The 25,598-nt window shown below is 40.6% G+C and overlaps 1 protein-coding gene across 1 annotated transcript; it reads right to left on the bottom strand.

Annotated features, from left to right (window-relative positions):
- Positions 1-1,717: 1,717 nt before the first annotated feature.
- Positions 1,718-24,935, bottom strand: LOC119896173 (putative transcription factor ovo-like protein 3). The gene is made up of 3 exons (XM_038709661.1): positions 24,807-24,935; positions 4,291-4,480; positions 1,718-2,249 (listed from the first exon to the last, which is right to left on the bottom strand). The coding sequence occupies exons 1-3, from the start codon at positions 24,933-24,935 to the stop codon at positions 1,927-1,929; spliced, it is 642 nt and encodes a 213-aa protein (XP_038565589.1). The 3' UTR covers positions 1,718-1,926.
- Positions 24,936-25,598: the final 663 nt, after the last annotated feature.

Consider the following 25,598-nt stretch of genomic DNA (forward strand, 5'->3'; position numbering starts at 1 on the left):
CTTCTGTTAATAAAAACAAATCTTAAAAAAAAACAAAAAACAAGCTGTTGATTACTGCATTATATTCCAATAATATATTTTTATATTTTGAATTGTCACCTGCCACCTTAATTTTGTTTCAATTAATGAAAATACACTTCCACCATAAATTGACTGAAAATGTCTTCAGAATGCAGAAAATTAAGTGTTTAATGCTCAAAGTCTTCTGTGGTGGGTTTGCCCGATGGTGTTTTGTTTTAATTATCTTAGTCTGAGCCATTTCTGTCTCCATAACAGGTTCATGGTCGTCGCCATATTGTGTCTCCATGTTTCTAGAGTAGCTGACAACAGACAAATGGCACTCCAGCGCTGTTCTTTGGCTTGTGGTTGGATTAATTTCATGTAGTTACTCTCTCTCCGGCGCTCTGTTTTGGCTTTGTCGGCTATGTTCATGAGACAAGTGGATTGTCTCATGAACATAGCCGACAAAGCCAAAACACTAAATCACTAAATAAAAAGGCAGCTTTCAGTATAGAAGCTCAGATCAGCCAGCTAAAACGTGGACAGAAATGTGACGTTAGCTTCGTGAGACAAACAGATGATGATTATTTTTGGCAATAAAACAGTAACAGCAGGGAAGCTCAGTAGCTAAACTTCACATTTTACTGCCCTGGTAGAAAACATGTATTTCTTTTTACTGCTAATGGTGATAAGATAACAAGATCGTGTGCCAAGTGACCAATAATGAATATTTTCCAAATTTGCAATAATTTGTACTTTCACATGCTAAATGTCCATTAAAAATGTTTTGCCACAAGCTGAAATTATGGCAGTACTACTTTGTGTTTCTGTTGCGGTGGTGGGAACAGAAACTCAAAGTGCTCATGGGGTGGCACAGGTTCCTTTATGGTTTCAGTCTGATTCATTACTTTGGTTTTTGCTAATTGCTCAAATACATTTAAGGTAAATATAAATATATTTACTTCACTAAAGAGGTTATAAGGTGCTTTAAGAATGAAAATTGAGTTGCACATTTTAGTGAAATAAAGGGGGAAAGAATGGTTGATATAGTGGAACGTAATGTAGAGTTTAACAAGTGAAGACATGTTGCAGGCCCAGTCTCAATGTGATAAGTGACCTACATGAGTAAAGGAGTGTGGCACAAATTCCTATATTTACAGTTAAGAGGCAAACATAATCTGAATCATTAAGTGGAATCAATAAAATGTTTCATGATTCAAATAAGACACAAGAGCCTGTATTTGCCTTCATCAAGAGGCAGCTGAGAACGTTTTCTACACGACATTCTGGCAGTCACTCTCACCCTCTTTCTTACTTGCACTCACTTGGGCCAGCAACTCACTCTAAGAGGGAGAAATATAAAGTCCTGACCTTCACCCTTATCTGAAAAAACACTTTCTCATACATGGCAGAGTTCATGCTGCACATCGATTGTATGCTTGTTGTCTCCATCACCGTTTGGCTACCACAGTGAGTGCGAGCGTTATTCTGGACTGTAAGCTGTAGCTATGAAATGAAATGCAGATATTGTGGGATTCATTTAGAGGAAAGGCCAATATGGATTCCAAGGGTAAAATACAAAAGTATATCTTTCTTGACTTGCTGTAAATGATTGTGAATGACTTGGTTGATTCCTGAGAAATGCATCTATAAACAATAAAGACATTAATCTTTTTTATCCTTTATTTTTATTGTAACAATAAACATAGCACAAGAGAAAATGTAAAAAACACTAAAATAAAAAAAACAGCATAAAAAGTAGTGTTGATTAAAAACAGGAACTACTGAATGAGCATAGAGGGTACATACGTAGATTGCCTAGGTGTTACACAGTTGAATACTTCATAAAAACGAATGTCTAACTATTTACTTTATGAATGGCTTATGGAACAGCTATAATGTAGTTCAGTTAAATTATAAGGAACTCTACATATAATATGCAGGGGTTGAGTACAGAATATAGGGGTTGAGTTTACGGTCTGCTGATGCAAAGCTGCTGTTCTCATGCGCCTGGCGGCGGTAGTACCTGCGGAGGGCAGGACTACCGGGGTGACACTGTCTCACATGGAGAAAGTACTCATCAGGGCGGCTTGAGGTGTAACCACAGTCCTCACACACAAAGATTTTGGACCGTCTCTGACGGTAGGCATATTGTTGATGAACACCGTGAATCTTCCTCATATGGGACTCGAGAGAGCAACGTTGTGTAAAGGCTTTTTCACACAGCTCACACTTGTAGGGACGGATACCTGGGGGAGACAAAATACGGTTTTGTTCCTCTGCATATTTGTGTGCATGCACTACATTCAGACAGACAAAAGTGCCTTTGCAGTTGTGTGACAAATTTTGCAACCAAGGACTCCCTGTCTGAGGGAGTTGTTTAAAAGCAGGCTAAGCACAAATAATCAAATGTACACCTCAAGGCAAAAAGAGACATGCATAAAAGATTGTTGCTGAAGGATTGTCTTTTGCACCTTAAATTCAATTTTATTTATATAGCACCAATTCATAAAAAAAGTTATTTCATTGCACTTTTCATTAGGGCTGCACGAAAAAGTATTATTGCGATTATTGTGGACAATATTGCGATTTGATTATAATGGAACAAATGGTACCTTGAGTCTACTTGCTTGATTGTCAAGGAAAACGCGCAAAATACTGACATTTTGAAATGTGTATTTCTCAACTTAAACAAAGTTAAACAATATTTATAACAATAACTTTAGTAAAACAGATGTAAAACAGAACAAGGGGTGCGTGTTGCTCTCAGGAGGAGACATTAAAAAGAGAAAAGGCACACTGGCATCCTGGATCTAAATCTACATCTGTCCACTGAAGAGGCTCCATCCACAACGTGGAGGAGGAACTAGTGTAAATGAGTGTATTAGTATAATATTAAATAAAAAGTATAATGTTCAGTTAATAGTATACTGTTAGTAGGCTATAATGTTAAAATATTAATTACTATGGTCATTATAATTTCATATAATAGTATACTATTTTACCGCTAGTTTAATATTAAATCCAGTTATAGCTGTTTTATTTCTGTGGTTTGTTTTTATTTATTTAATCCTTGTGCAAGCAAAATTATTTATTTGTCTCTAATTTGTTAATGCTAAGTATTAACTTGTCAATAATCATATATATATCATAAGCACATCAAACTTTTTCTAATGTGCCACCCCATCCAGGCTGTGATTGGTCGGTTGACGAGAAGTGACTGACTTTATGAAAAGTTGAAAAACAAAAGGTAGCAATACAGCTAACCGGCCGGCAATCCAGAGCCAAACCTTTATCTTTTCTATCTTTACTATCGGATTTTCACATTTTTATTTAGTCAGTTTAATGTGTTTTAACATAACGTGTCCACCCTGTTACCCTAGGTTTTGAGAAGATCATTCAAATAAAAAAATTTCAAGAACTGTCTGTGAAAAATGATAGATTCCTCATATAGTATTGAAGGTTATGCTAGCCATTATGCTCACGCAGGCAGGTAAAAGGCTAACTTTAGCTCTTAATGTCCACGCTGCTAGTGTCCACCTTGCTGAAAACCTAACAGGGTGGACATTTATATAGTATATACTGGTGTTTTGTCCACCCTGTTATGTTGGTATTTATCCTTCAAAGTTTATTGAAATTACCAAATAGTAAGTGTATATTTGTATTTACATAAAGATATGGAAGGGATTGACTATACGGGCAAGAGACATTGAGTAATTCTTATCATAATTCACTTTCCTTGAGGGGAAAAAAAGTGGAAAAATGCATCCCCTTCCATTTATGTGCACTTGTTTTACTCAATATAGGCCTTGCCTATGCTGTTTAAAAATTATGTTATTGTAAAACAAATATCTAATAAGAGTGAGGGACATATAATTTCTATAAATGTCATTTTAGTAGCAATCATACCCTGAAAAAACTTTTAAACAGTTATGTCTAAGTCCTTAACAGGTTGGACATTTCCCACGTGTCACATGTTGTTAATATATTGAAATTGAATTCCATAAAGATGCCTGAGCTCGACCAATATGTTTTTCATAAAGTTATTTTATATAATCGAACTTATAGGTAATATAGGTAAATAAACTATTTATTTATCCCAAGTTATGAAGTCCAAATGGCACCCTATAAAAAAATGACCTGAACACATTATGTTCTCCAGTCAGCGCCACATGGCAGCCTCTGCCATCAGTGTGTGAATGTGATATTGTGTAAAGAGCTGTGAGAGACTGGAAGACTAGAAAGGTGCTATATAAGTACAGTCCATTTACTGTTGATTTAATTCCTGACCTGTGTGTGTTCGCATATGCCTCTTGAGGTCAAAGGTATCGTTGAATCCTTTGCCACAGAATCGACAAGGATGTCTCTTCACCAAGCTGTGGCACTTCAGGTGGCGAGTCAACATGCGCTGCAGAGGGAATATCTTGTGGCACACTGAGCACACAAAGTCGCCTGAGCCGGGGGATGTACGCGGACGGGGCTGGTAGGGAGAGATAAGAGAAAAAATAGGCTTAATATGACAGTATGATAACTCTGATCAGCTTCATGTTTCTTTCTCTGCTCTTTGTAGCTTACAAGGTGCAGTTATCAATACATTGTTAAAAGCAATGTAAACAACCCTCAATAATTTCCTCTACCTGTAGGAAGAAGATACAAAGCTCCTGGAAAACACAATTCCCAGTCCTCCACTACAGCTGGCACAGAATGACAGCTTTTTTGCCTATAGTTATTTTGATGGCTTTAGCACTGCTATGGACTTGTTCTGAATGTTTTCTTTTTTGTGACAGTTTTAACATGTCATCATCATCAGACATCTCTTCATTTTCAGCAAAGTCCTCACACATTGACAGATTATCACGCAAATCATCAGTGTGTTCCAAACTGTTGGGACACTGTTTATTCTGCTCTTTGTTTGACCCTGTCTCTGTAACGCTATCAGCCTGCTTACTATCATCGCCAGAGCATACAGGGAGGGGTCCTCGGGAGCCTGGCCGGGGTGGTGTACAGCCCCGGTAGGTTCCAGCACCCGCGACAACCCCTCTCCACCATGGTCTCTGACGAGGCATAAACTGGACTGTAACTGGACCCGTCTACTTTAAAGTTAAAAGACAGATTGAGATCATCAGTGTTGTCTTTAAAAACCATGAAAACCTGCCTCCGGTGGACCCGTCTACTTTAAAGTTAAAAGACAGATTGAGATCATCAGTGTTGTCTTTAAAAACCATGAAAACCTGCCTCCGGTGACACACGACATGTTTGCGCAAAGGGAATTTGCAGCCCAAAGAGACCATTTTGATCGGGGAGATGAGCTGCACGTGCCGAGATAGCTCTTTAGTCAGCACTTCATTTTAATGAACGGGGGGGGGGCATTAGAAATGACGATCTTTCTTGCAGGACTAACCAGCGGGAGAATGGGAGTGAAAGTGTCATGAATAACTACATCTGTTTCGACCACATCACTAACTTTGGCCGTGCTGTCCAAAAATATAACAATGGCTCCATTCATGGGGGAGGCAGACTTCACGCTACCGCAGCCCCCCACCTCTCCAACCACTAAACGGGCCTCCTCTACCGAACACTGTACTGCGAGTAGACCAGTGCTCCCCACCCACCCAGCACCCCACCGCTGCACAGCGAACAACCAAAACGGCCAAATGCCACGCAATCATCAACACCAATGCACAAGTGACGAGCCCAACGCGCACACTGCGCGAGCACGGCAACACACAATGCCACCGTGCACCCGCCAATAAAAGTCCGCCGTCCCCCAACCGCCGGAAAAAACTAAGGCCGCCGGCGCCAGCCGACATCCCCCATGCCCAGCACGCCCCCGGCCGCCGTGCAAAACCAGCCAAACTAGCAATGAGGCAAAATCAACCAGCTCAACTGCATGCCACCACCAACCCACCCACCCGTCAAGGGCCGAGAACTCCAGGCACAAGCACAGAACAAACCGGAGCCCTGCCCAGCACCCACACTGCACATCCCGAAAACTAACTATATACCTCAGTATCCAGAGGGGTCCAACATCTGGCCGACAGAGAAATGGGGAAGCATGGATCCGAGGCCAACGAAGCAAAACAGGGACGCAAACTGGTCCCTCCAAGCCAACGAGGAAATGCCTCCCCCGGACTCCAATGCACAAACTAAACGCCCAGCAGCCATTCAGAGACCCTGCCCAGGGAAAAAGCACTAGGACAATCGCCCTACAATCCCACCGCAGCCCTCCAAACCGCAACCGGATTAACCCGCGCAGAGACCCCCACCCCCAGAAGCCAGGGCACCCCGCGACCCCCCAAAGCGCATGTCCCGGGGTAAGCTGTACCCCGCCCCAAGGAAGAACAGCAGAAAGCGTTGCCGGGAAGCTCCCTGCCGCCAGGGAGCGATAACGTGGGAGAACCAGGCCAACGGTCCCCCAGCCCAGCCAGAGGCATCCCTCCCCAGAGTGCAGGCAGTGCCAGCAGCCCCCGAGGCCGATCTAATCCCTGGACGGGGGCCCAGCCCCCCCAGTCAAGCACCCCCAAGGAGGAGCACCAAAACCTAACCCGACAACACCGGCCATGCGCCCCAGAGACTCCCGAATGCCCCCACTGAGAGAGAGCTGGCAGGGGGAAGCAGCGGGAACCCCACCCCTGCCGAAGAGGGCCCAGGAGAGGAGACAACAGGCCCCCAGGCCCAGGGACACACCACCCGCCCAGAAATGAGCAAAAGCCACAAGCCCGAGTCCCCAGATCCCTAGGTCATGTGTTTAACTTGTAACCATTCCAATAATTACAATGATTAAGTAATTGTTTCCTTTTTATCAAATGCTTAAAACTAAGAACTGTATAACCGTTTGACAATTAAGGTTTGATTGTAGGGAGATATTTGATTACGCGCAAATAGATTTTTGAATGTAAATGCTCTGTACTTGAATAGCGCCTTTCTAGTCTTTTCGACCACTCAAAGCGCTTTTACACTACATCTGCATTCACCAGTCATACACATTCATACACTGAGCCTAAGAGCTCAAATGGAAACTAACATACACACATTGGCAGAACAGAATCAGCAGAACAGCCGCCAGGGGCAAATCGGGGTTCGCCGACCTTCCGATTAACGGCCAACCCGCTCTACCTCCTGAGCCACAGCTCATTGACATATCATCATTAGGGAAACCGGAAATAAGCCCTCACGGAAACAAGGACTGCTCCTCCGGGGAACCACACCCCACAGTAAGACTAAAACCCTGCTTTCTGTGATCAGTGATGTCCAATAGTTTGCTAATCCATTATCTTTAATCCTTATTAGTTATTCTCATAGCTTGCGTTTATTAGTTGCCCTTATGAATCAAATTCTCCCTACAAGAGAACCCAATTTACAATAGAACTCAACATTCTTGTTGTTTACATCATGTTTGTTTAGCCATTGTTTATTTCTTTGATGTGTATTTAACCGCATTTATTTCACCGTAATCACAGGAACTGTGTGTGTATTGTCTAACTCCAAGTCCCTGTCACGAGGATTTACTCCTTCGATATGAGATTGACTGATTTAAGATAATTGAGCGATTATTACCTAACTGATGTCTAGTGAATAATTGTATAATTATTAAAATGCTACCCAGAGGTCCGGAGACTCTGGGCGAATTGAATCTCCGGTGGTGCCCTTCTTTTGAGGTTTATGAGTTAATATTTCAGAAATATTAAGGCTCTGGAACAGCCTGCCCGAGGAAATCAGGTCGGCTGAGTCAGTGAACTCTTTCAAGTCCCTTCTTAAAACATACTTTTATAGGAGAGCCTTTCCCGATCTTATTTGACTTTATTTTATCCCTTTTATTTTATTGTATTTTACTAATTTTATATTAATGTTTCATGCTCTTATCTTGTTTTTTTGTATTATTCTTTACACTTGTTAAAGCACTTTGTAACTTGTTTTTGAAAAGTGCTCTACAAATAAGGATTATTATTATTATTATTATTATTATTATTATTATTATTATTATACAGTAATATTACAAAAAATGATCAGTACAAGATATGCACTGCTGACGTATTGCGGTAAGCGTGTCGACTCATTTCCGTTTCCGGTGCTTTCCGGTGCAGCGGCCAACTGTTCGCTAAACACTTATTCTTTACAGTAATTTTGCCTAAGCATCTTTTAGTGACTGCTGTTCAATCTCATAGTTGTTCTAAAGTTGCCAAATCTGACCAGTGATGACATGTATAGCCGCATGTCGTCATTCTGCCGCTGGTTGTCGAGGTGGTGTCCAGCAAACGATGTGGGCTTTGTTGATCATTGGCAGACTTTCTGGGGAAGACCTGGTCTGATCCGGAGAGACGGCATCCATCCCACTTGGGAAGGAGCAGCTCTCATTTCTAGAAATCTGGCCAAGTTTATTAGTGGACCAAATCCATGACAACCCAGAGTTGAGACCAGGAGGCAGAGTCGCAGTTTAACACACTTCTCTGCTCCTCCATTTCAGGAGTTACTTAGTGAAAATCCTATAGTGACGGTGTCTGTCCCCCGACCATCAAAATTATTTAAAAAGGTAAACAGAAGAGGAGCTGTGCATAAAAACCTCATAAAAATTAAAACCACAAGAGCAATAGTGCAAATGAATAGGAGAGTTAAATGTGGACTCAGATCTCTCTCTTCTAAAGGTGTACTAGTAAATGAACTAATATCAGATTATGATATTGATTTATTTTGTCTTACTGAAACCTGGCTGGGTGATGGAGAATGTTAGCCTAAATGAATCCACCCCTCCCAGTCATATTAATACTCACATTCCTCGAGGCACAGGCTGAGGAGGTGGAGTTGCAGCTATCTTCGACTCTAGCCTACTAATCAGCTCTAAACCTAAACCAAACTATAACTCATTTGAAAGTCTTGTTCTTAGTCTTTCGCACCCAAGTTGGAAATCACTGCAACCAGTTCTCTTCGTTATAGTGTACCGAGCACCTGGCCCGTATTCTGAATTCTTATCTGAATTTGCAGAGTTTTTGTCAACTTATTATTGTAGGGGATTTTAATATTCATGTGGATGTTGAGAATGACAGCTTTAGTACTGCGTTTATCTCTCTGTTAGATTCCATTGGCTTCTCTCAGAGTGTTCATGAACCGACTCACTGTTTTAACCACACCCTCGACCTTGTTTTGGTGTATGGTATTGAAATTGAACATTTAGTGGTGTTCCCACAGAATCCCTCTTTATCCGACCACTGTTTGATAACTTTTGAGTTTGTATTGCTGAACTACTCGCCATTGGGCAAAAATTTCTATACAAGATGTCTGTCTGATAGTGCTATAGCTAAATTTAAGGATGTGATTCCATCAGCTCTAAATACATTATCTAGTCACAAAGTAACGGAGGACTCCTATGCTAGTTTCAGTCCCTCCCAAATCGATCATCTTGTTGATAGTGCTGCAGGCTCACTGCGAATGACACTCGACTCTGTAGCCCCTCTAAAAAAGAAAATACTAAAACAAAGACGGTTAGCTCCATGGTATAATACTGAAACTCGCAAATTAAAGCAAATATCGCGGAAACTTGAGAGGAATTGGCGTTCCACCAAAGTGGAAAATTCTCGTTTAATTTGGCAAGATAGTCTTAAAACTTATAGGAAGGCCCTCCGTAATGCTAGAGCAGCGTACTACTCGTCATTAATAGAGGAAAATAGGAACAACCCCAGGTTTCTTTTCAGCACTGTAGCCAGGCTGACAGAGAGTCACAGCTCTATTGAGCCAGTATTCCCATAGCTCTCAGTAGTTACGACTTAATGAGCTTCTTTAATGATAAAATTCTTGACCATCTATTAGAAACAAAATTCACCAAGGCCTGCCCTCAATTGGCACCGACTTATCTCTTAACTCAGGAACCTTAGAAACAGTTGTAGAACCAGATACATGTTTAGACTGTTTTGCTTCCCTCAATCTTTACCAACTAACTTCAATAATTTCTTCATCTAAACCATCAACCTGCCTCTTAGACCCCATCCCGACTAGGCTGCTTAAAGATGTTTTACCCTTAGTCAGCACCTCTATACTAGATATGATCAATCTATCTTTATCAACAGGCTATGTACCACAGTACTTTAAAGTAGCTGTAATTAAACCTCTTCTGAAAAAGCCCAAACTTGATCCGGATGTTTTAGCCAACTATAGACCTATATCTAACCTTCCATTTCTCTCTAAGGTTCTGGAGAAAGCAGTTGCTAAACAGCTGTGTGACTTTCTACAGAGCAATAGTTTATTTGAGGATTTTCAGGATTTAGAGCTCATCATAGCACAGAGACAGCACTGGTGAAAATTACTAATGACCTCCTTATTGCATCAGACAAAGGACTTGTCTCTGTACTGGTTTTATTAGATCTTAGTGCTGCATTTGATACCATTGACCATCAGATCCTATTGCAGAGACTGGAATATTTCATTGGCATTAAAGGAACCGCTCTAAGCTGGTTTAAGTCCTATTTATCGGATCGATTTCAGTTTGTACATGTTAACGATGAGTCCTCCATGCATGCCAAAGTTAGTCATGGAGTTCCTCAAGGATCCGTCCTCGGACCAATCCTCTTCACTTTATATATGCTTCCTTTAGGCAATATTATCAGGAAATATTCCATAAGCTTTCATTGTTATGCAGATGATGTTATTGCTCTGGGGCCTAAGCACCTCCGTGACGCATTATCTAAAGATATAGTTTCCCTGGATGGCATCGCCCTGGCCTCCAGCACCACTGTGAGGAATCTTGGAGTTATCTTTGATCAGGACATGTCGTTTAAGTCTCACATTAAGCAAATTTCAAGGACCGCCTTTTTTCACCTACGTAATATTGCGAAAATCAGGAACATCCTGTCTAAAAATGATGCAGAAAAACTAGTCCATGCATTTGTTACTTCTAGGCTGGATTACTGCAATTCCTTATTATCAGGCTGCTCGAAAAAGTCCATTAAGACTCTTCAGCTGATCCAGAATGCTGCAGCACGTGTTCTGACAGGAACCAGGAAAAGAGATCACATTTCTCCTGTTTTAGCTTCTTTGCATTGGCTTCCAGTAAAATCCAGAATAGAATTTAAAATCATTCTTCTTACCTACAAAGCTCTTAATGGTCAGGCACCATCTTATCTTAAAGAGCTCATAGTACCTTACTACCCCACCAGAGCACTGCGCTCCCTGAATGCAGGGTTACTTGTGGTTCCTATAGTCTCCAAAAGTAGACTAGGAGCCAGAGCGTTCAGCTATCAAGCTCCTCTCCTGTGGAACCAGGTTCCAGTTTGGGTTCAGGAGGCAGACACCATCTCCACATTTAAGAGTAGGCTTAAGACTTTCCTCTTTGATAAAGCTTATAGTTAGGGCTGGCTCAGGTGAGTCCTGAACCATCCCTTAGTTATGCTGCTATAGGCCTAGACTGCCGGGGGATTTCCTATGATGCACTGAGCTCCTCTCTCCTCTACTTTCCCTCTGTATGCAACCTCATCCCATTATTGCATGTTACTAACACAACTTCTCCCCTTTCTGGTAGTCTTGTGCTTTCTCGTCTCTCTCCTCCTGTCACTTCCTGCAGGTTTTCTGGCTCTGGAGCTGTGGAGTCTGGATCTGTGGTTGCGGGTCACCTGCTGCCCCCGTGTTCCTGCTCGACACCCTCTGCTGCAACGACTATTGTTGCTAGTCTTATTGTTATTATTGTTATTATAATCATTAACATTACGATTGTTACCATTAACACTATTATAAATATCTGTACCATTTTTCATTTAGTCTATAGCAACATCACCTTCACTGTCTGTACCTCTGTGTGTATATTGTGTAGGCTGCTCTCTCTCTCTCTCTCTCTCTCTCTCTCTCTCTCTCTCTCTCTCTCTCTCTCTCTCTCTCTCTCTCTCTCTCTCTCCTTCACCCCCAACCGGTCGAGGCAGATGGCCGCCCACCCTGAGCCATGTTTCTGCTCGAGGTTTCTGCCTCTTAAAAGGAAGTTTTTCCTTGCCTCTGTCGCCTAGTGCTTGCTCTTGGTGGGAACTGTTGGGCTTCTGTAAATATCATCACAGAGTACGGTCTAGACCTGCTCTTTTATGAAAAGCGCTGTGAGATAACTGTTGTTGTGATTTGGTGCTATATAAATAAAATTGAAATTGAATTAAAACTCTGGGGGCGGTGATAAAAAACAACCAAAACTCTCTAGATTACCAGGTAACAGAACAAGAATTAACAGAAGTCATCCAGTCCCTGAAAGGAAAGAAGGCTTGTGGTATTGATGGAATCCTCAACGAAATGATTAAATACTACCATAAAATCAGATTGGCTATACTAAAACTATTCAATACTATTTTATCAACTGGAACTTTTCCAGACATCTGGAACAAAGGTTTAATAACCCCAATTCATAAATCCGGAGATAAATATGACCCAAATAACTACAGAGGAATATGTGTATCCAGTAACCTGGGAAAAATATTCTGCAACATCATTAATAAATGACTTGTCAACTTTCTTGATAACCACAATATTCTGCATAAATGCCAAATAGTTTTTTTGCCAAACTGCCGCACAACGGACCATATATTTACCCTCCAGACTCTAATTGATCAAGAATTAAACATTAAGAAAAGAAAGGTATATGCCTATCTTGTTGACTTCCAAAAAGCCTTTGACTCCATCTGGCACGAGGGCCTTTTCTATAGGCTACTTAAAAGTAGCATTGGAGGAAAAACACATGATTTGATTAAGAACATGTATACAAAAAGTGAATGTGCCACAAAGATTGGAAACAAACAAACAGCGTTCTTCTCCCAGGGCCAGGGAGTGAGGCAGGGATGCAATCTCAGTCCAATTCTTTTAAATCTATATATCAATGAATTAGCAAACCAATTAGCAAACCTCAACATGGCTGTGAAAGATCTGAGGGACAAAGCAAGGAGAGCTTTCTATGCAATAATAAGATCTAAAAATCTATATTCCAATTGATTCAATAATTCTATATGGTAGCAAAATTTGGGGGTGAAAACTAAATAATGAATTTGACAAATGGGACAAAACAATCATAGAATCTTTCCATACTGAGTTCTGTAAGAGCATCCTGCAGGTGCAGAGAAAAACAGCAAATAACCTGTGCAGAGCAGAGCTCGGCCAATACCCCCTCTTACTAAAAATACAGAAAAGATCAATTACATTTTGGAAAGAAACGAAGAAAACACAAAGTAAATTACAATGTTATCTGACCCTAAAAAGAGAATTCACACTGGCAAATTACCTGAGCACAATAAAATGTCCTAAAAGGGTCGCCATAGACAGAGCTGGCTACCACAAGAGGAGAGACTCAGTGTGACACAGCACTTTCTAACCTCATGCCCTAAATATAAAATACTAAGACAAAAACACTTTGCAAACATTTCCCAAATATACCCCGAATTCAAATTCATATCAGACACACAGAAACTCCACTATTTACTGGGAGAAATCCCCAAATGTGAATGTGAATGTCTTCTCATGCCGTGAAGTGAGGACAACCAGTGGAACCTCAGACTGATAAATGAAAATTTCTACAATTCTTTATTATTATTTGATTGTTTGATATTTTAGTAATTGTTTTGTTTTTACATTTAATACTGATTTTTTAAATTATTATTTTTTAAATCAATTAATTATTATTAAAAAAATTTGTCTATTAATACACATGCATGCGCGCGCGCACGCACACACACACACACACGTTTACGCTATTATTATTTAAAACATTTTTTAATATATTATAATAACACACACTCGTTATGGTTTCATTTATTTATTAAATTTTTTAATATATTATTATAATAAAACACACACGTTACTGTTTTATTTATTTATTTAATATAAATTTTTTATATATTTTAATCAAGCGTCAAACTTCCGGTCTCCCGCCTGAATGCCAATACGGAAGCATCTGAAACAGCAATTCATCGAGTGGCCACTTGAGGCTGGCTGCAGAAGGGAGTCCATTGACCCCCATGTTAAAATGCCCAACTTTACAGCAGAATAAAACATGTTTACAGCCTGGTTCAAAAAATGTTTTTTTAGAACTCACCTGTTTTAAATTACAATAAACCTTTAAGTTCTGCATTATTAGGGCGTGGCAGCTTTGATTGACGGACACCTTTAGCTGCTGCCACTCCTAGCACTCGCTCCTAGCCTCACTCAGCTACACAGAGCTCTGAGGCTCAGCCTGTCGGAGCCTTTTGGACATTTCTACATGCAGATATCAGATGAATAATGGCCGGCTGTGCAGTTCATTGGAGAGAGAACCTTCACTTCCATCCTAGCCTGCTTTAGTGTTCAATTTATCCAGCAGGCAGCAGCCTTTTGGTAAATGGTGCTGTGGTAATGATGGTTGTCATGTCAGCCATGTCCTTTCTTATTGGTAGTAAGTGCTGCCATCTTGAAACATCTCTTTTCCTACGACCTACTTAGATGCCCTAATAACAACCTCCATTGCCAAAGTAAAATGTGTGGTAAACTTGTGCACACACTGTAGTAAGCTGTGCAGTTGTGAAACATATCTGAATGTCCTGAAAATATACCCTCACTAGCCCTTTGGGTATGTATGGTGCTTTCAAGTAGTCCACAGTAATAGAATGCAATGCATTTGCTAAATCTAAGAATACTACATTAAAGTCTCTCCTTTCCCTCTGGCTTGACTGAATATAATTCTTGTGTGCTCCAATCAACTAGAAAAACTAGAAAACCAACAGAACCAACAGTCATGGCTGCAACAGGCAATGCATGCTGCCAATTTGGTGTAATTGAAAGGGGCGTGTTCAAAATTAAGCAGTGTGGAGCTCAATTTGTGAGGAACAGGTGGCCCTCATTTAAAGACAAAGGCTGCATTTTGTACATGCTGGTTATAGTGCATTTCTCTCTGACAATAGGAGTAAAAGGGGTCATTCCAGACATTGTTCAGAAGAACAGCGTACTTTGAAAAAGTAGTGGAAAAATAAAAAGTTGACTGGAGAGGGGAAAACATATAAAGAAGTGCAGAAAATGATAGGCTGCTCAGCTAAAATTATCTCAAATGCTTTAAAATGGCAACCAAAACCAGAAAGACGTGGAAGAAAACGGAAAACTACCACTCGAATGGATCGAAGAATAGCCAGAATGGCAAAGACTCCAGGGAGATCAAAGAAGGTCTACAGTTACCTGTGAGTACTGTAACAATTAGAAGACGCCTATGCGAAGCCAAGCTATCAGCAAGAAACCCCTGCAAAGTCCCATTGTTGCAAAAACGACATGTGCTGAAGAGGTTAGAATTTGCCAAAGAACACACTGACTGGCCTAAAGAGAAATGGCGCAACATTTTGTGGACTGATGAAAGCAAGATTGTTCTTTTTGGGTCTAGGGGCCACAAACAGTTTGTCAGACGATCCCCAAACACTGAATTCAAGCCACAGTACACTGTGAAAACAGTGAAGCATGGTGGGGCAAGCATTATGATATTGGGATGTTTCTCATACTACAGTGTCGGGCCTGTTTATCGCATACCAGGGATAATGGACCAGTTTGAATACATCAAAATACTTGTAGAGGTCATGTTGCCTTATGCTGAAGAGGAAATGCCCTTGAAATGGTTGTTTCAACAAGACAACGACCCTAAACACACCAGTAAGCGAGCAACATCTTAGTTCCAGACGAACAAGATTAACGTTATGGTGTGGCCAGCCCAATCCCCGGATCTTAATCCAATAGAAAACTTGTGGGGTGACATCAAAAATGCTGTATCTGAGGCAAAACCAAGAAATGCCAAGGATTGTGGAATGTAGTCCAATCGTCCTGGGCTGGAATACCTTCAGTTGCCAGAAGTTGGTTGGCTCCATGCAACACAGATGTGAAGCAGTTCTGAGAAACAGTGGTCATTCAACTAAATACTAGGTTCAGTGATTGACAGGAAAGCTAAATCTTCAAACATTTTTCAGTTTATACAGTAAATATTTGAGTTTTTAAAGAAATGTGGAGACACTGTTATTTTTTCGAACAGCCTAATATTCTTTTTTCCTCACTTTCTGTGAAGTAATGACAAATTAGATGATTTTTTTCTTCATGTTTTGATTTGAAAAAGAATGTGCAGTGTTCCCAATGCATTTGCGTGTATAGAAATAAAAGCTTTTTAAAGGATTTGGGTCTTTAGTCACTTTTTTCAACACACTGCTATTGTTTAGAACAATATGTATGTGAGGTGGAGTGGCTGACAGTGTGGTGCAGCAATAACAACCTGCTCCTGAACACCATAAAGACCAAGGAGCTCATTATAGGCTACAGGAAAAAGAAAACAAACCAAGCACTAATCATCAACGGGGGACTGTGTGGGGCGGGTGGCAGACTTCCGCTTCCTGGGAGTCCACATTGAGGACGGTCTAACCTGGAGCAGGAACACCTCTGAGCTGCTAAAAAAGGCCCAGCAGAGACTTTATTTTCTGAGAGTACTCAGGAGGAACAATATCACACAGAGGCTGCTGGTGTCCTTCTACCAAGCCTCCATTGAGAGCATGTTGACACACTGCATGTGTGTGGTACACCAGCTGCACAGTGGTTTACAGGAAAGCGCTCCAGAGGGTCATCGACACCGCACAGAAGATCATTGGCTGCCCTCTTCTCACACTGGAAGAACTACACAGTTCCCACTGACACCTCTCATCCAGGCCACCCCCTGTTCAAACTGTTACTGTCTGGCAGACGGTACAGATCCATCAGCGCAAAAGCAAAAACAAATGGACTCAAAAATAGCTTTTACCCATCAGCAATAACTGTAATCAACGCTGATAAATTGAATTGAACTGAACTGATTGAGGGATTGGTGCAATAAGTGTGACTGTGTATGTGTATATGAATGCCTGTTCATGCTGCTTTATATTTTAGGAATGATGCACTGGCTGGTCTGCACTTTGACGTTTCGTTGTACATGTGACAATGACAATAAAGTTTTCTATTTTTTAAATGTAAATGCTCCGTACTTGTATAGCGCCTTTCTAGTCTTTTCGACCACTCAAAGCGCTTTTACACTACATCTGCATTCACCGGTCACACACATTCATACACTGAGCCTAAGTGCTCAAACGGAAACTAACATTCACACTCATTCGTACTGGCGGAATAGCCGCCAGGGGCAATTCGGGGTTCAGTATCTTGCCCAAGGACACTTCGACACGCAACCAGGGGGAGCCAGGCATTGAACCGCCGACCTCCCGATTAACAGCCAACCCGCTCTACCTCCTGAGCCACAGCCGCCCCAAAACCGCTTATCCTGCGTGTACAGGGTCGTGGGGAGCTGGAGCCAATCCCAGCTGACATCGGGCACAAGGCAGGGTACACCCTGGACAGGTCGCCAGTCCATCGCAGGTCCTCAAATGTAAATGTAAATGCTCCGTACTTGTATAGCGCCTTTCTAGTCTTTTTGACCACTCAAAGCGCTTTTTACACTACATCTGCATTCACCAGTCATACACATTCATACACTGAGCCTAAGTGCTCAAACGGAAACTAACATTCACACTCATTCATAAATCGGGGTTCAGTATCTTGCCCAAGTACACTTCGACATGCAAAGCCAGGGATTGAACCGCCGACCTTTCGATTAACTCTACCTCCTGAGCCACAGCCGCCCCCTCAAGAACTCTATTATGCAGTATATAATTGAAAACTATGTTAAAATATGAGTAATGGAATCACAAACTGATATACTTTGGTTTCTTATTTTACAGTTAATGTTACTAATAGTCTAATGTCCAGTGACTAAGGCCGGTTCAGTTAACATTTCCAATTCCATAAAAATCCTGTTTTAATGTGTTATGTATCTGTATGTGTTAGGAAGTTGTTCTTCAAATACACTAGTTGACCTTTTCCTTAAAAAAACAACTACATTTTTGTAGGAATGCACTGAATGGAAAGACCAAAACATTTACTGGGAACAAGCCTACTCAAGATTACAGACATCCCGGAGCATAAATATTTTTCTTTCATATTAGACTATATAGTAGCTTAATTGAAATATACACTATGTATATACTGACTATAAAGTTTTTCAGAGTCTGCCGACTTGTTGCGGCCCCGCAGTGCTGTTTAAGTTAAAATCAGCACTGATCCAGTGTGTCTGAGCAGTGCAGTGGTTAAGTGCTTGCCCTGCCAACCCCAAGATTGGTGGTTCACATCCAGGGATTGGCATGTTGACTGCAATACTGAACTGAAGAAATGGTTCTGCAAATACATTTACATCCTTAATGTTCTTGACAACTTACAAAACTTTGAACACACGCCAGGAGGGTCAAAAAACAAAAAGAAGTTGGCCATTTTGGATTTAATTGTCATATTTGGCAATTTACACACTCTGCACTTAAACTCATCCTAGAGAATTTGTCCGTGCGTTTCAAATTCAGTTATAGTTATAGCGCCTCCTACTGGCAACAGGAAGTAAGCCTTGTGTGACACCCATTATGCGATTAAAATAAATTTTCTCAACATGATATACTGGGACATAACGTATCATTACTGGGTGCTCCTTTGCACCACATAGAGGACACAGGAAGTGACTTTCAAGTATTTTGTGCAGCGTCCAAAGTGCAGAAAGTGGGCCCGTCCAACGCTGATTTCTGCTTTAATATTTAACTGAATTAGTCTGTGGCATGTGATTCTTTTACCTGTAGGTAGCGCTAAAGGATTTTAAATTTCTGATGGAGCAGTACTTTGCAGCAGCATTGGTAGCAGTCACAGCTCTCACACGTATTTACTTAAGTAAATGCCCGTTCTAGTTATTATTTATTCCGCCGTTTTTTCTTCTCCTGTACCATCTGTCCAATAAACTTGGTTTCAACTTCAAATTGTACATCTTCTTCATGAGATGGGTGGTATTACCTGTATTGCTGATATCTGTAATGGTTTTATATTAATATTTTTATGCATTTTAAAATGAATGGGTTCCTATGGGAGCAGGGACTCCACTCCACTAGACTCTCAGCAGATTTCCCATGATGCATGGCGCTGAAGAAAGTTTTTTTACTAACAAGTTGCAAACTATTTGTTTGAAATACAAAAGTTACTTTGTTTTTTTAAACGTATCTGCATAGAATATAGTGTTTTTTTGTTGGTAATTGTCATTCTTGTGGTGGTTTACTATTGAAACCAGGAGTGAAGTACCTCTTTCATTTGATAAGAACGGCTGCATTGGTAGGTAGCTTACAGTCACATTTGCATTGACTTCACTAGTAATTTCAGACTGTCTTCTTCTTCTCTCTTCAACTTGCATAATTTTTCTCCTTAATTCTTCTGTAGACCCATTCTATATATTTTTGTGCTCAAGCAAAAATGACAGCTAAAAAGCGAATTTTTTTTAAGGCAAATTCACTTGCAGTGTGTACTTTCAAAATTGTATGTTGCCAGTCTTGCTAAATGCAATCATTGTTTACATGTAATTAAGCCTTTCACAGCATAATTCTTTGGCTGTTTATTTTCTTCTTCAACAGCGGAGTAGACGTCACAGAAAAAAAATTAATAAGCAAAACATGCCTTCTATTGGTGCTTAGGAGGCTTTTTTTTTTGCAAGAATAAGACACATGATTGACAAAGAAACTTGGAAGCCTTCCCTCCGCAGTGTATCTGAGTAGTCTGGTGGTTGAGGTCTTGCTTTTCGGATCCAGAGATTGATTGATCAAACCTCATTAACAGCATGTTAACCAAAAGAGGCAAAACTTAACACGTTTGCTGAGCAAGTGTGCAGCACATCATTGAGTATCTTAGCTGATGGAGCCGCACATTAGTGTTGTGTCGTTCAGTTGACCTAATCTTGTATGTGACTCAGGACGAACGGGTAGTCACAGTAATTTGTTCATTTTTACTCATGGGTGAATAGTTTTGGACTCTTACGTTCACTCATCACACGGCAGCTGCCTGGGCTTCGTCAGGCTGAGTTACTGCCAGCGCCAGAGAATGAGAGGCTGGTCGGTTGTCAGGTAACAGTCACTGGACTGACATTATATATCTATTTTGATAATTTTGTGACATTTAACAAAGCATAATGTTAATACAGCGCAGTGATGTTGTGCCAGATAGGTGCTTCGGATATACCTGGACAGTTTGATGTACATACGTCACTAGGGGGCGCTACAAGCGCAAGACAGGTGTTTAACATTACACATATTACACTATAAATCCCATATTCATTCTCCAGTCATCACAAATCTCTCAGGATATGTCCTCATAAGTAAATGAAACATGCAACAAGTTTCATTCAAATCAAACAACCAAGGTGCTATAAATGCAAACAAACTGCAGGGAATAAAACGCAAAACAAGCTACAAAATGCATATTGTTTGTCCAATCAACACAAAACTTGCAGGATATGTCTACATAAGCACCTCACACATACCCTAAAAGTCTCATTCAAATTGACCACTAGGAGGCGCTATGAATGCATAATAATTGGATGTGGAATGAAACAAATCAAGCTACAGATCAGAAAATGCTAGTCCATTCTAGTTACAAAACTTGCAGAATGTGTTTTGTAACAATATTCAACCATATGTCTGAAATTCTTTTAACGCCGATATTGCGAAAAAATGTATGAACCCGCGAATCGCCGCTTGCGGCTATTTTAGCGATTGTTTTTGTGTTGGCAATCTGCTTTTCTCAAATTCCTGTGAGCTGGAATGAGCTAGAAACATGAAACTTGGCACAGTAACTCAAACAGAGGTGCTTACGCTTCCACAGAAATATTACACCAATTGGCCAAATGGTGGCGCTGTAATTAAGGCACAAAAATTACAGGTTTTGAAAGGCCACCTACTTCACACCATAAGTCCGATAAACGTGAAATTTCTCAAAGAAGTCCAGAAGTCAACCACTAGAGGGTACTTTAAATGTATCTTAACTGGACGTGGAATGATACAAATAAAGCTATTGATCAGAAAATGGTTGTCCAGTTGTTACAAAACTTGCAGGATGTGTTTTACAACAATGTTGAACCATATGTGTTGAGCTAAATGCTCCGGCATATGTCATAATTTATAACAAATCAGTTATTTGTAAAATGTTTTCTGTAGTTTTAAACATTTGACTCTTATCTATCAAAACCTTAACATATTTTGTTGTACTTTTGTTCAAAGTACTATTTATAACAATAAAAAAGTATTTTTTTATACTGCATTATGTCATGGTTTCTTGGTATGGTCTCAACATAACAAATACAAGGGATAATCTTGGTTTATGTTAAGAGTTTCTTAAAATAACGGGGGGGAAATATCGGCTGATATATCGCCATATCAGATTTTAAAATCCTCAAATATTGAAATAACTGTGTTACTGTGAATAACTGTGAAATAACTGTGACTTAAAAATCCCATATATTAATAGTCATATATCGGCTGTTATAAATGCCGATACAGATATATCAGCATTGTCTTTATATCGGCTGATAATATCTGCAAAACGATAAATCGGTTGGGCTCAAGTCTGGATGACTCCTAGTCCACCATTTCCTCCCCTGACTATAGACCCGTTGCCCTGACATCTGTGTTAATGAAGTCTTTTGAGCTCCTTGTGTTGTCCCACCTTAAATCCATCACAGATCCACTCCTAGACCCCCTGCAATTTGTCTACAGAGCCAACAGGTCTGTAGACGATGTAGTAAACATGGTCCTTCATTACAACCTCCAGCTCCTGGATCCAGGAACCTACACCAGGATCCTGTTTGTGGACTTCAGCTCTGCTTCAACACCATCATCCCGGCCCTGCTGCAGGACAAGCTCTCCCAGCTGAACATGCCTGACTCCACCTGCAGGTGGATCACAGACTTTCTGACGGACAGGAAGCATAAACTGATATGCTGCGAAGACAGAGAGCTGCTTTCTGCCCCCTAGTTGCACGCATATCTCTGTGATGACGTTGCACAGAAACCCGTCTCTAATGCAGCAGTCTGCAGCTTTTTTGACCTTTTAAGTTACTTTTTTGTGGACAATGGACATTTGTATTTTCTATATTTGAATTGCATTGCATGTTTTCTTATTGTTCAAATAAACCTTTCTCAAATCATTTTCACTTGTTAGCTTGCACCAAGAAATGTTAAGTATTTGAACAATTTTAACAAATGCTTTCAAAAAGTGATGGGGACAAAATCAGCCATTCTCAAAATGTGGTGAGGACATGTCCCCAGCATCCCCAGTGGAAATGATGTGCAGCGCACACACAGTGACAAGACGTACACCCGCTGCCTCCCCTCCCACTCTCCCTACCAAACGTTAGACAGTCAATGAACATAAAGCTGTTACTGTGATGCAGAGACAGTGCACAGTTAAAATGAAAGTTCAATGTGTTACAGATTAATAACTTACCACTCTGAAACTCTTGCTCCAGTCTATGTTGCGAATCTGGTTCGGGAACATGTACAGCTGAACCGAAGCAGTTTTTACTGACTTGTCAAGACCTGCTCTACTCTGCTTCTGATTGGCTAGTATTCCTTAACTAGGTACTGCGCATGTGCAACAAAGATATTTTAGAAGTTAGATGCATCACTCTGTTTTATCTACAGAGTGGTCAACACATAGGGTGAAAAGAGGTGCTGCAGCAATGTGCTGTATGACAAAAATATGGTGTTTTTTGACAATTAAACTGAAAATGAGCATAATATGACTACTTTAAATGTTAAATAGGGTACAGAGGAGCCTAGTAGGCCTATTTATTTTCATTCTTTACACACATTACACAAGGTGAATAAACTAGTTGTAAAAAATCTTGAATGTTCTCCACTTGTTATCCTGTAGTTACACAGTAATATTAGGGGTGTAGGCTGTATCCCATGCTCTATAATAACACAGTATTGGATATGTGCTGTTCTCCCATTCTTCCTCTGTATAAGGAGTTTATTCTACTGTTTTAAGATTAACTTATTTGTTGCTCTTCTTGTTCTTGTTTTTGTCCTCCTGATAAGGATCCAAGTGAGATGACCACAGCATGCTGCCTCCTCTTCTTTCTGTGCTTTATATCAAAAATTTTAAAGTGCATTAAAGTTAACTTTAGCTTTCCTCGTAGCTTAAAAAACTACATGTATTATTCATGGGATTTCTTACTCACCACTGCATCTCCCAACACAACGCCACGTTGAATTTTCAGCCTGAATAGACATTTTGTTGAAACAGAGCAGCTGTTAGTGTTAGAGTGTCACGAGCTGCTCCAATACGAGTGCACTCCATTTAGCTGCGGCTAGTTGACCGTGTGGTTCTGACAAACAACGGCTCACTTTCCTACAGTTCTGTGTCCGTGTATGTTGCTAACTGAAAATACTGTAGGTCAGAGCGTCCACGCAAAAAAGAAGATAGACATTGCAAGTAGTATTGTCTTCAAATGCAGTTGCTAAACATCTCAGTTCACTGACGGAAGCCATCTCCTGTGACTGTGTGAGGCACAAGCTTGTTGATGTGTGCATTTAGACTCGACCTCTGCTGTCTGACTGTCAACCAATAGGCGAGACCCAAGGCACACAGGCCGCTCATTTGCATAATAAGGCAGAAATGCAGAAAGGGGAGACAGAAATAATATTAAAAAACATATATTAAAACACATGCATAAATACATTTAAAAAATAAGTAGTTAATAAATGAAGTTTAACATTATACTGGACAATAAATAAATTAGGTAATTAATATGGTGGGGTGGTGATAGCGTAATAGATAAGACACATACCTTTGGTTCGAGTTCAATTCCCCACTGTGTAATATCCACCAATGTGTCCCTGAGCAAAACAATAACCCCTAGTTGCTCCAGAGGTGTGCAACCTCTGACAAACTTTATAATTGTAAGTCGCTTTAGAAAGATGAATAAATAAAAATGCTAATTAAAAGAGATAAATTTATGTCTCATTGTAAAATTAAATTAATGACTACATTTATTTTTCTGTATTTTTGTGCATTTAATAGGATGTTTCTTAATTTATTGAGCATTTATTTATTTCCGATTATGTCACGATCCGTCCTCCATATGTAGATTGTGTTCGATTTTTAGATTTTGAATTGTCACCTGCCGCCTGAATTTTTACCTTTACATAAATAAAACATTTCCACCATAACAATTCTCCAGAATGTAGAAAATGCAGTATTTAACGTTCAGTTTTATGGGGAATGACTCCCAGACCCCCGCTTAATATGTCATTTCCAATGTTGAAACAAAACTATGCCCTTGCTTGGCTGCCTACTCTCACCAGTCTCCTGTTATTTGGTGCTACCTTTTGTTTCCTGCTCAGGGGCAGGGATGCTGATGTCCTTTGAACTTTGATTAGCCTTTTGCTAGACTTCACCTTCACATTTGATTGACTTTTTAAAAAGTACTGATCAATACCGGATCCCTGGTACTATCAAAGCACCATTTTTCCCTTGGTGTATTCTAAGACTGCTGCTGGAAGTCCCATTACTCAAGCCACAGGGCATACAGCATGTAAACAGTATACAGATACAAACTGGAATGATACAGTGGCTTCCACTGAATCACTCTCCCTGCTTGTTGGTCAATAACCAGGGGTCCTGCTTGTGAGTCATCTTCCACCCTTGCTCTAAATCCACCCTTGCTCTTTTTGCTTACGCTGCCCCAAGTAATGCCAGTCCATGTGTCCAGTCCATTTCCTCTAGTCAGCTTTCTTTCCAGGCTGTTACTTTGTCTTTCCCTAGTTGAAAGCTGCCCTTTTCACAGCAGTCACTAGCTGGTGCTAGCTATGACAGTTATCAATACACAGTAAAAAATAAAAAAAAAGTGCTAACAGTTTGGTGAGCATAACTTTGGAAGGCCAGTAAATGCCACAATTCTTTACAAGACAGGCCTGACCTTACCTTCACTCTGCTGACCAGTGCCATTGTACTGGGATGGTAGAAGGAGCCCCGGAGCATCAGTGTGGACCAATCTGGCCTGGTGTCAGCCCCTGGTCCTCCTGATGCTGCCAAAGGCACTGGCCCTCTCATTCCTGCTGGTGGCCCACATCCTAAGGTGACTACTGGCTGAGGCAGAGTGGCAGGCTGTTGGGTGTCAGGACTGCAGGATATCTGCTCCTTAGCCTTTTCACTTACTAAAAAGGCATAAAATTTAAACAACTGTGTACTTTATGCGTAAATGAACAAGATTAAATTGATTACTATATATAAATTATACAGCTTAACACAGATAAACCCACTTATATGTTTACTTTGCTTACTTTCGACTACTGAAAATAAATTTAAAGATACTTGAAATGCTTACCTACTGTGTTTTCTTTCCACTGAAGCTGTTCTGGCTCTTTCCATTGCCACGCTCCACATGCCCCACGTTTCTTTTTCACAAGAAAAGACCTTGGCATCCTTTGAACTATCTCAATCTTATTCCTCTTTTTCTTCTCTTTTGATCTGTCTTTTAAATGGTTCAACTCAACCTCTGATCCTTGCACTGGAATGCCACACTGCTTTTAGTGTTTGCTCTGTTACAGACAAACCTAGATATCCAGCCCTTACACCCAAACCTCAACCCTCGACAACCTGCAGGTACAGTATCCCAGCAAAATCACAGTGCTCATTTCCATGACACTCTCTGGGAAGAGTGGTAAAGATTTAGAGCTGGAGAGAAGGGGGGTAGGAGGATCAGTGTTTTGACTC

This window comes from Micropterus salmoides, unplaced genomic scaffold (genome assembly GCF_014851395.1).
Source record: "Micropterus salmoides isolate LMB-PRFRI ecotype aquatic unplaced genomic scaffold, ASM1485139v1 Ms_hic_scaffold_9, whole genome shotgun sequence".
NCBI lineage: Eukaryota > Metazoa > Chordata > Actinopteri > Centrarchiformes > Centrarchidae > Micropterus > Micropterus salmoides.

Bases quoted from the DNA above. Each gene is read 5' to 3' on its own strand.
- LOC119896173 (XM_038709661.1), bottom strand. From the start codon at position 24,935: ATGAGAGGGCCAGTGCCTTTGGCAGCATCAGGAGGACCAGGGGCTGAC. The intron at 4,481-24,806 runs GTAAGGTCAGGC...TCTCCCTACCAG, and splicing joins CACTGGTCAGCAGAGTGAAG to CCCCGTCCGCGTACATCCCC. The intron at 2,250-4,290 runs GTCAGGAATTAA...TGTCTCCCCCAG, and splicing joins GCATATGCGAACACACACAG to GTATCCGTCCCTACAAGTGT.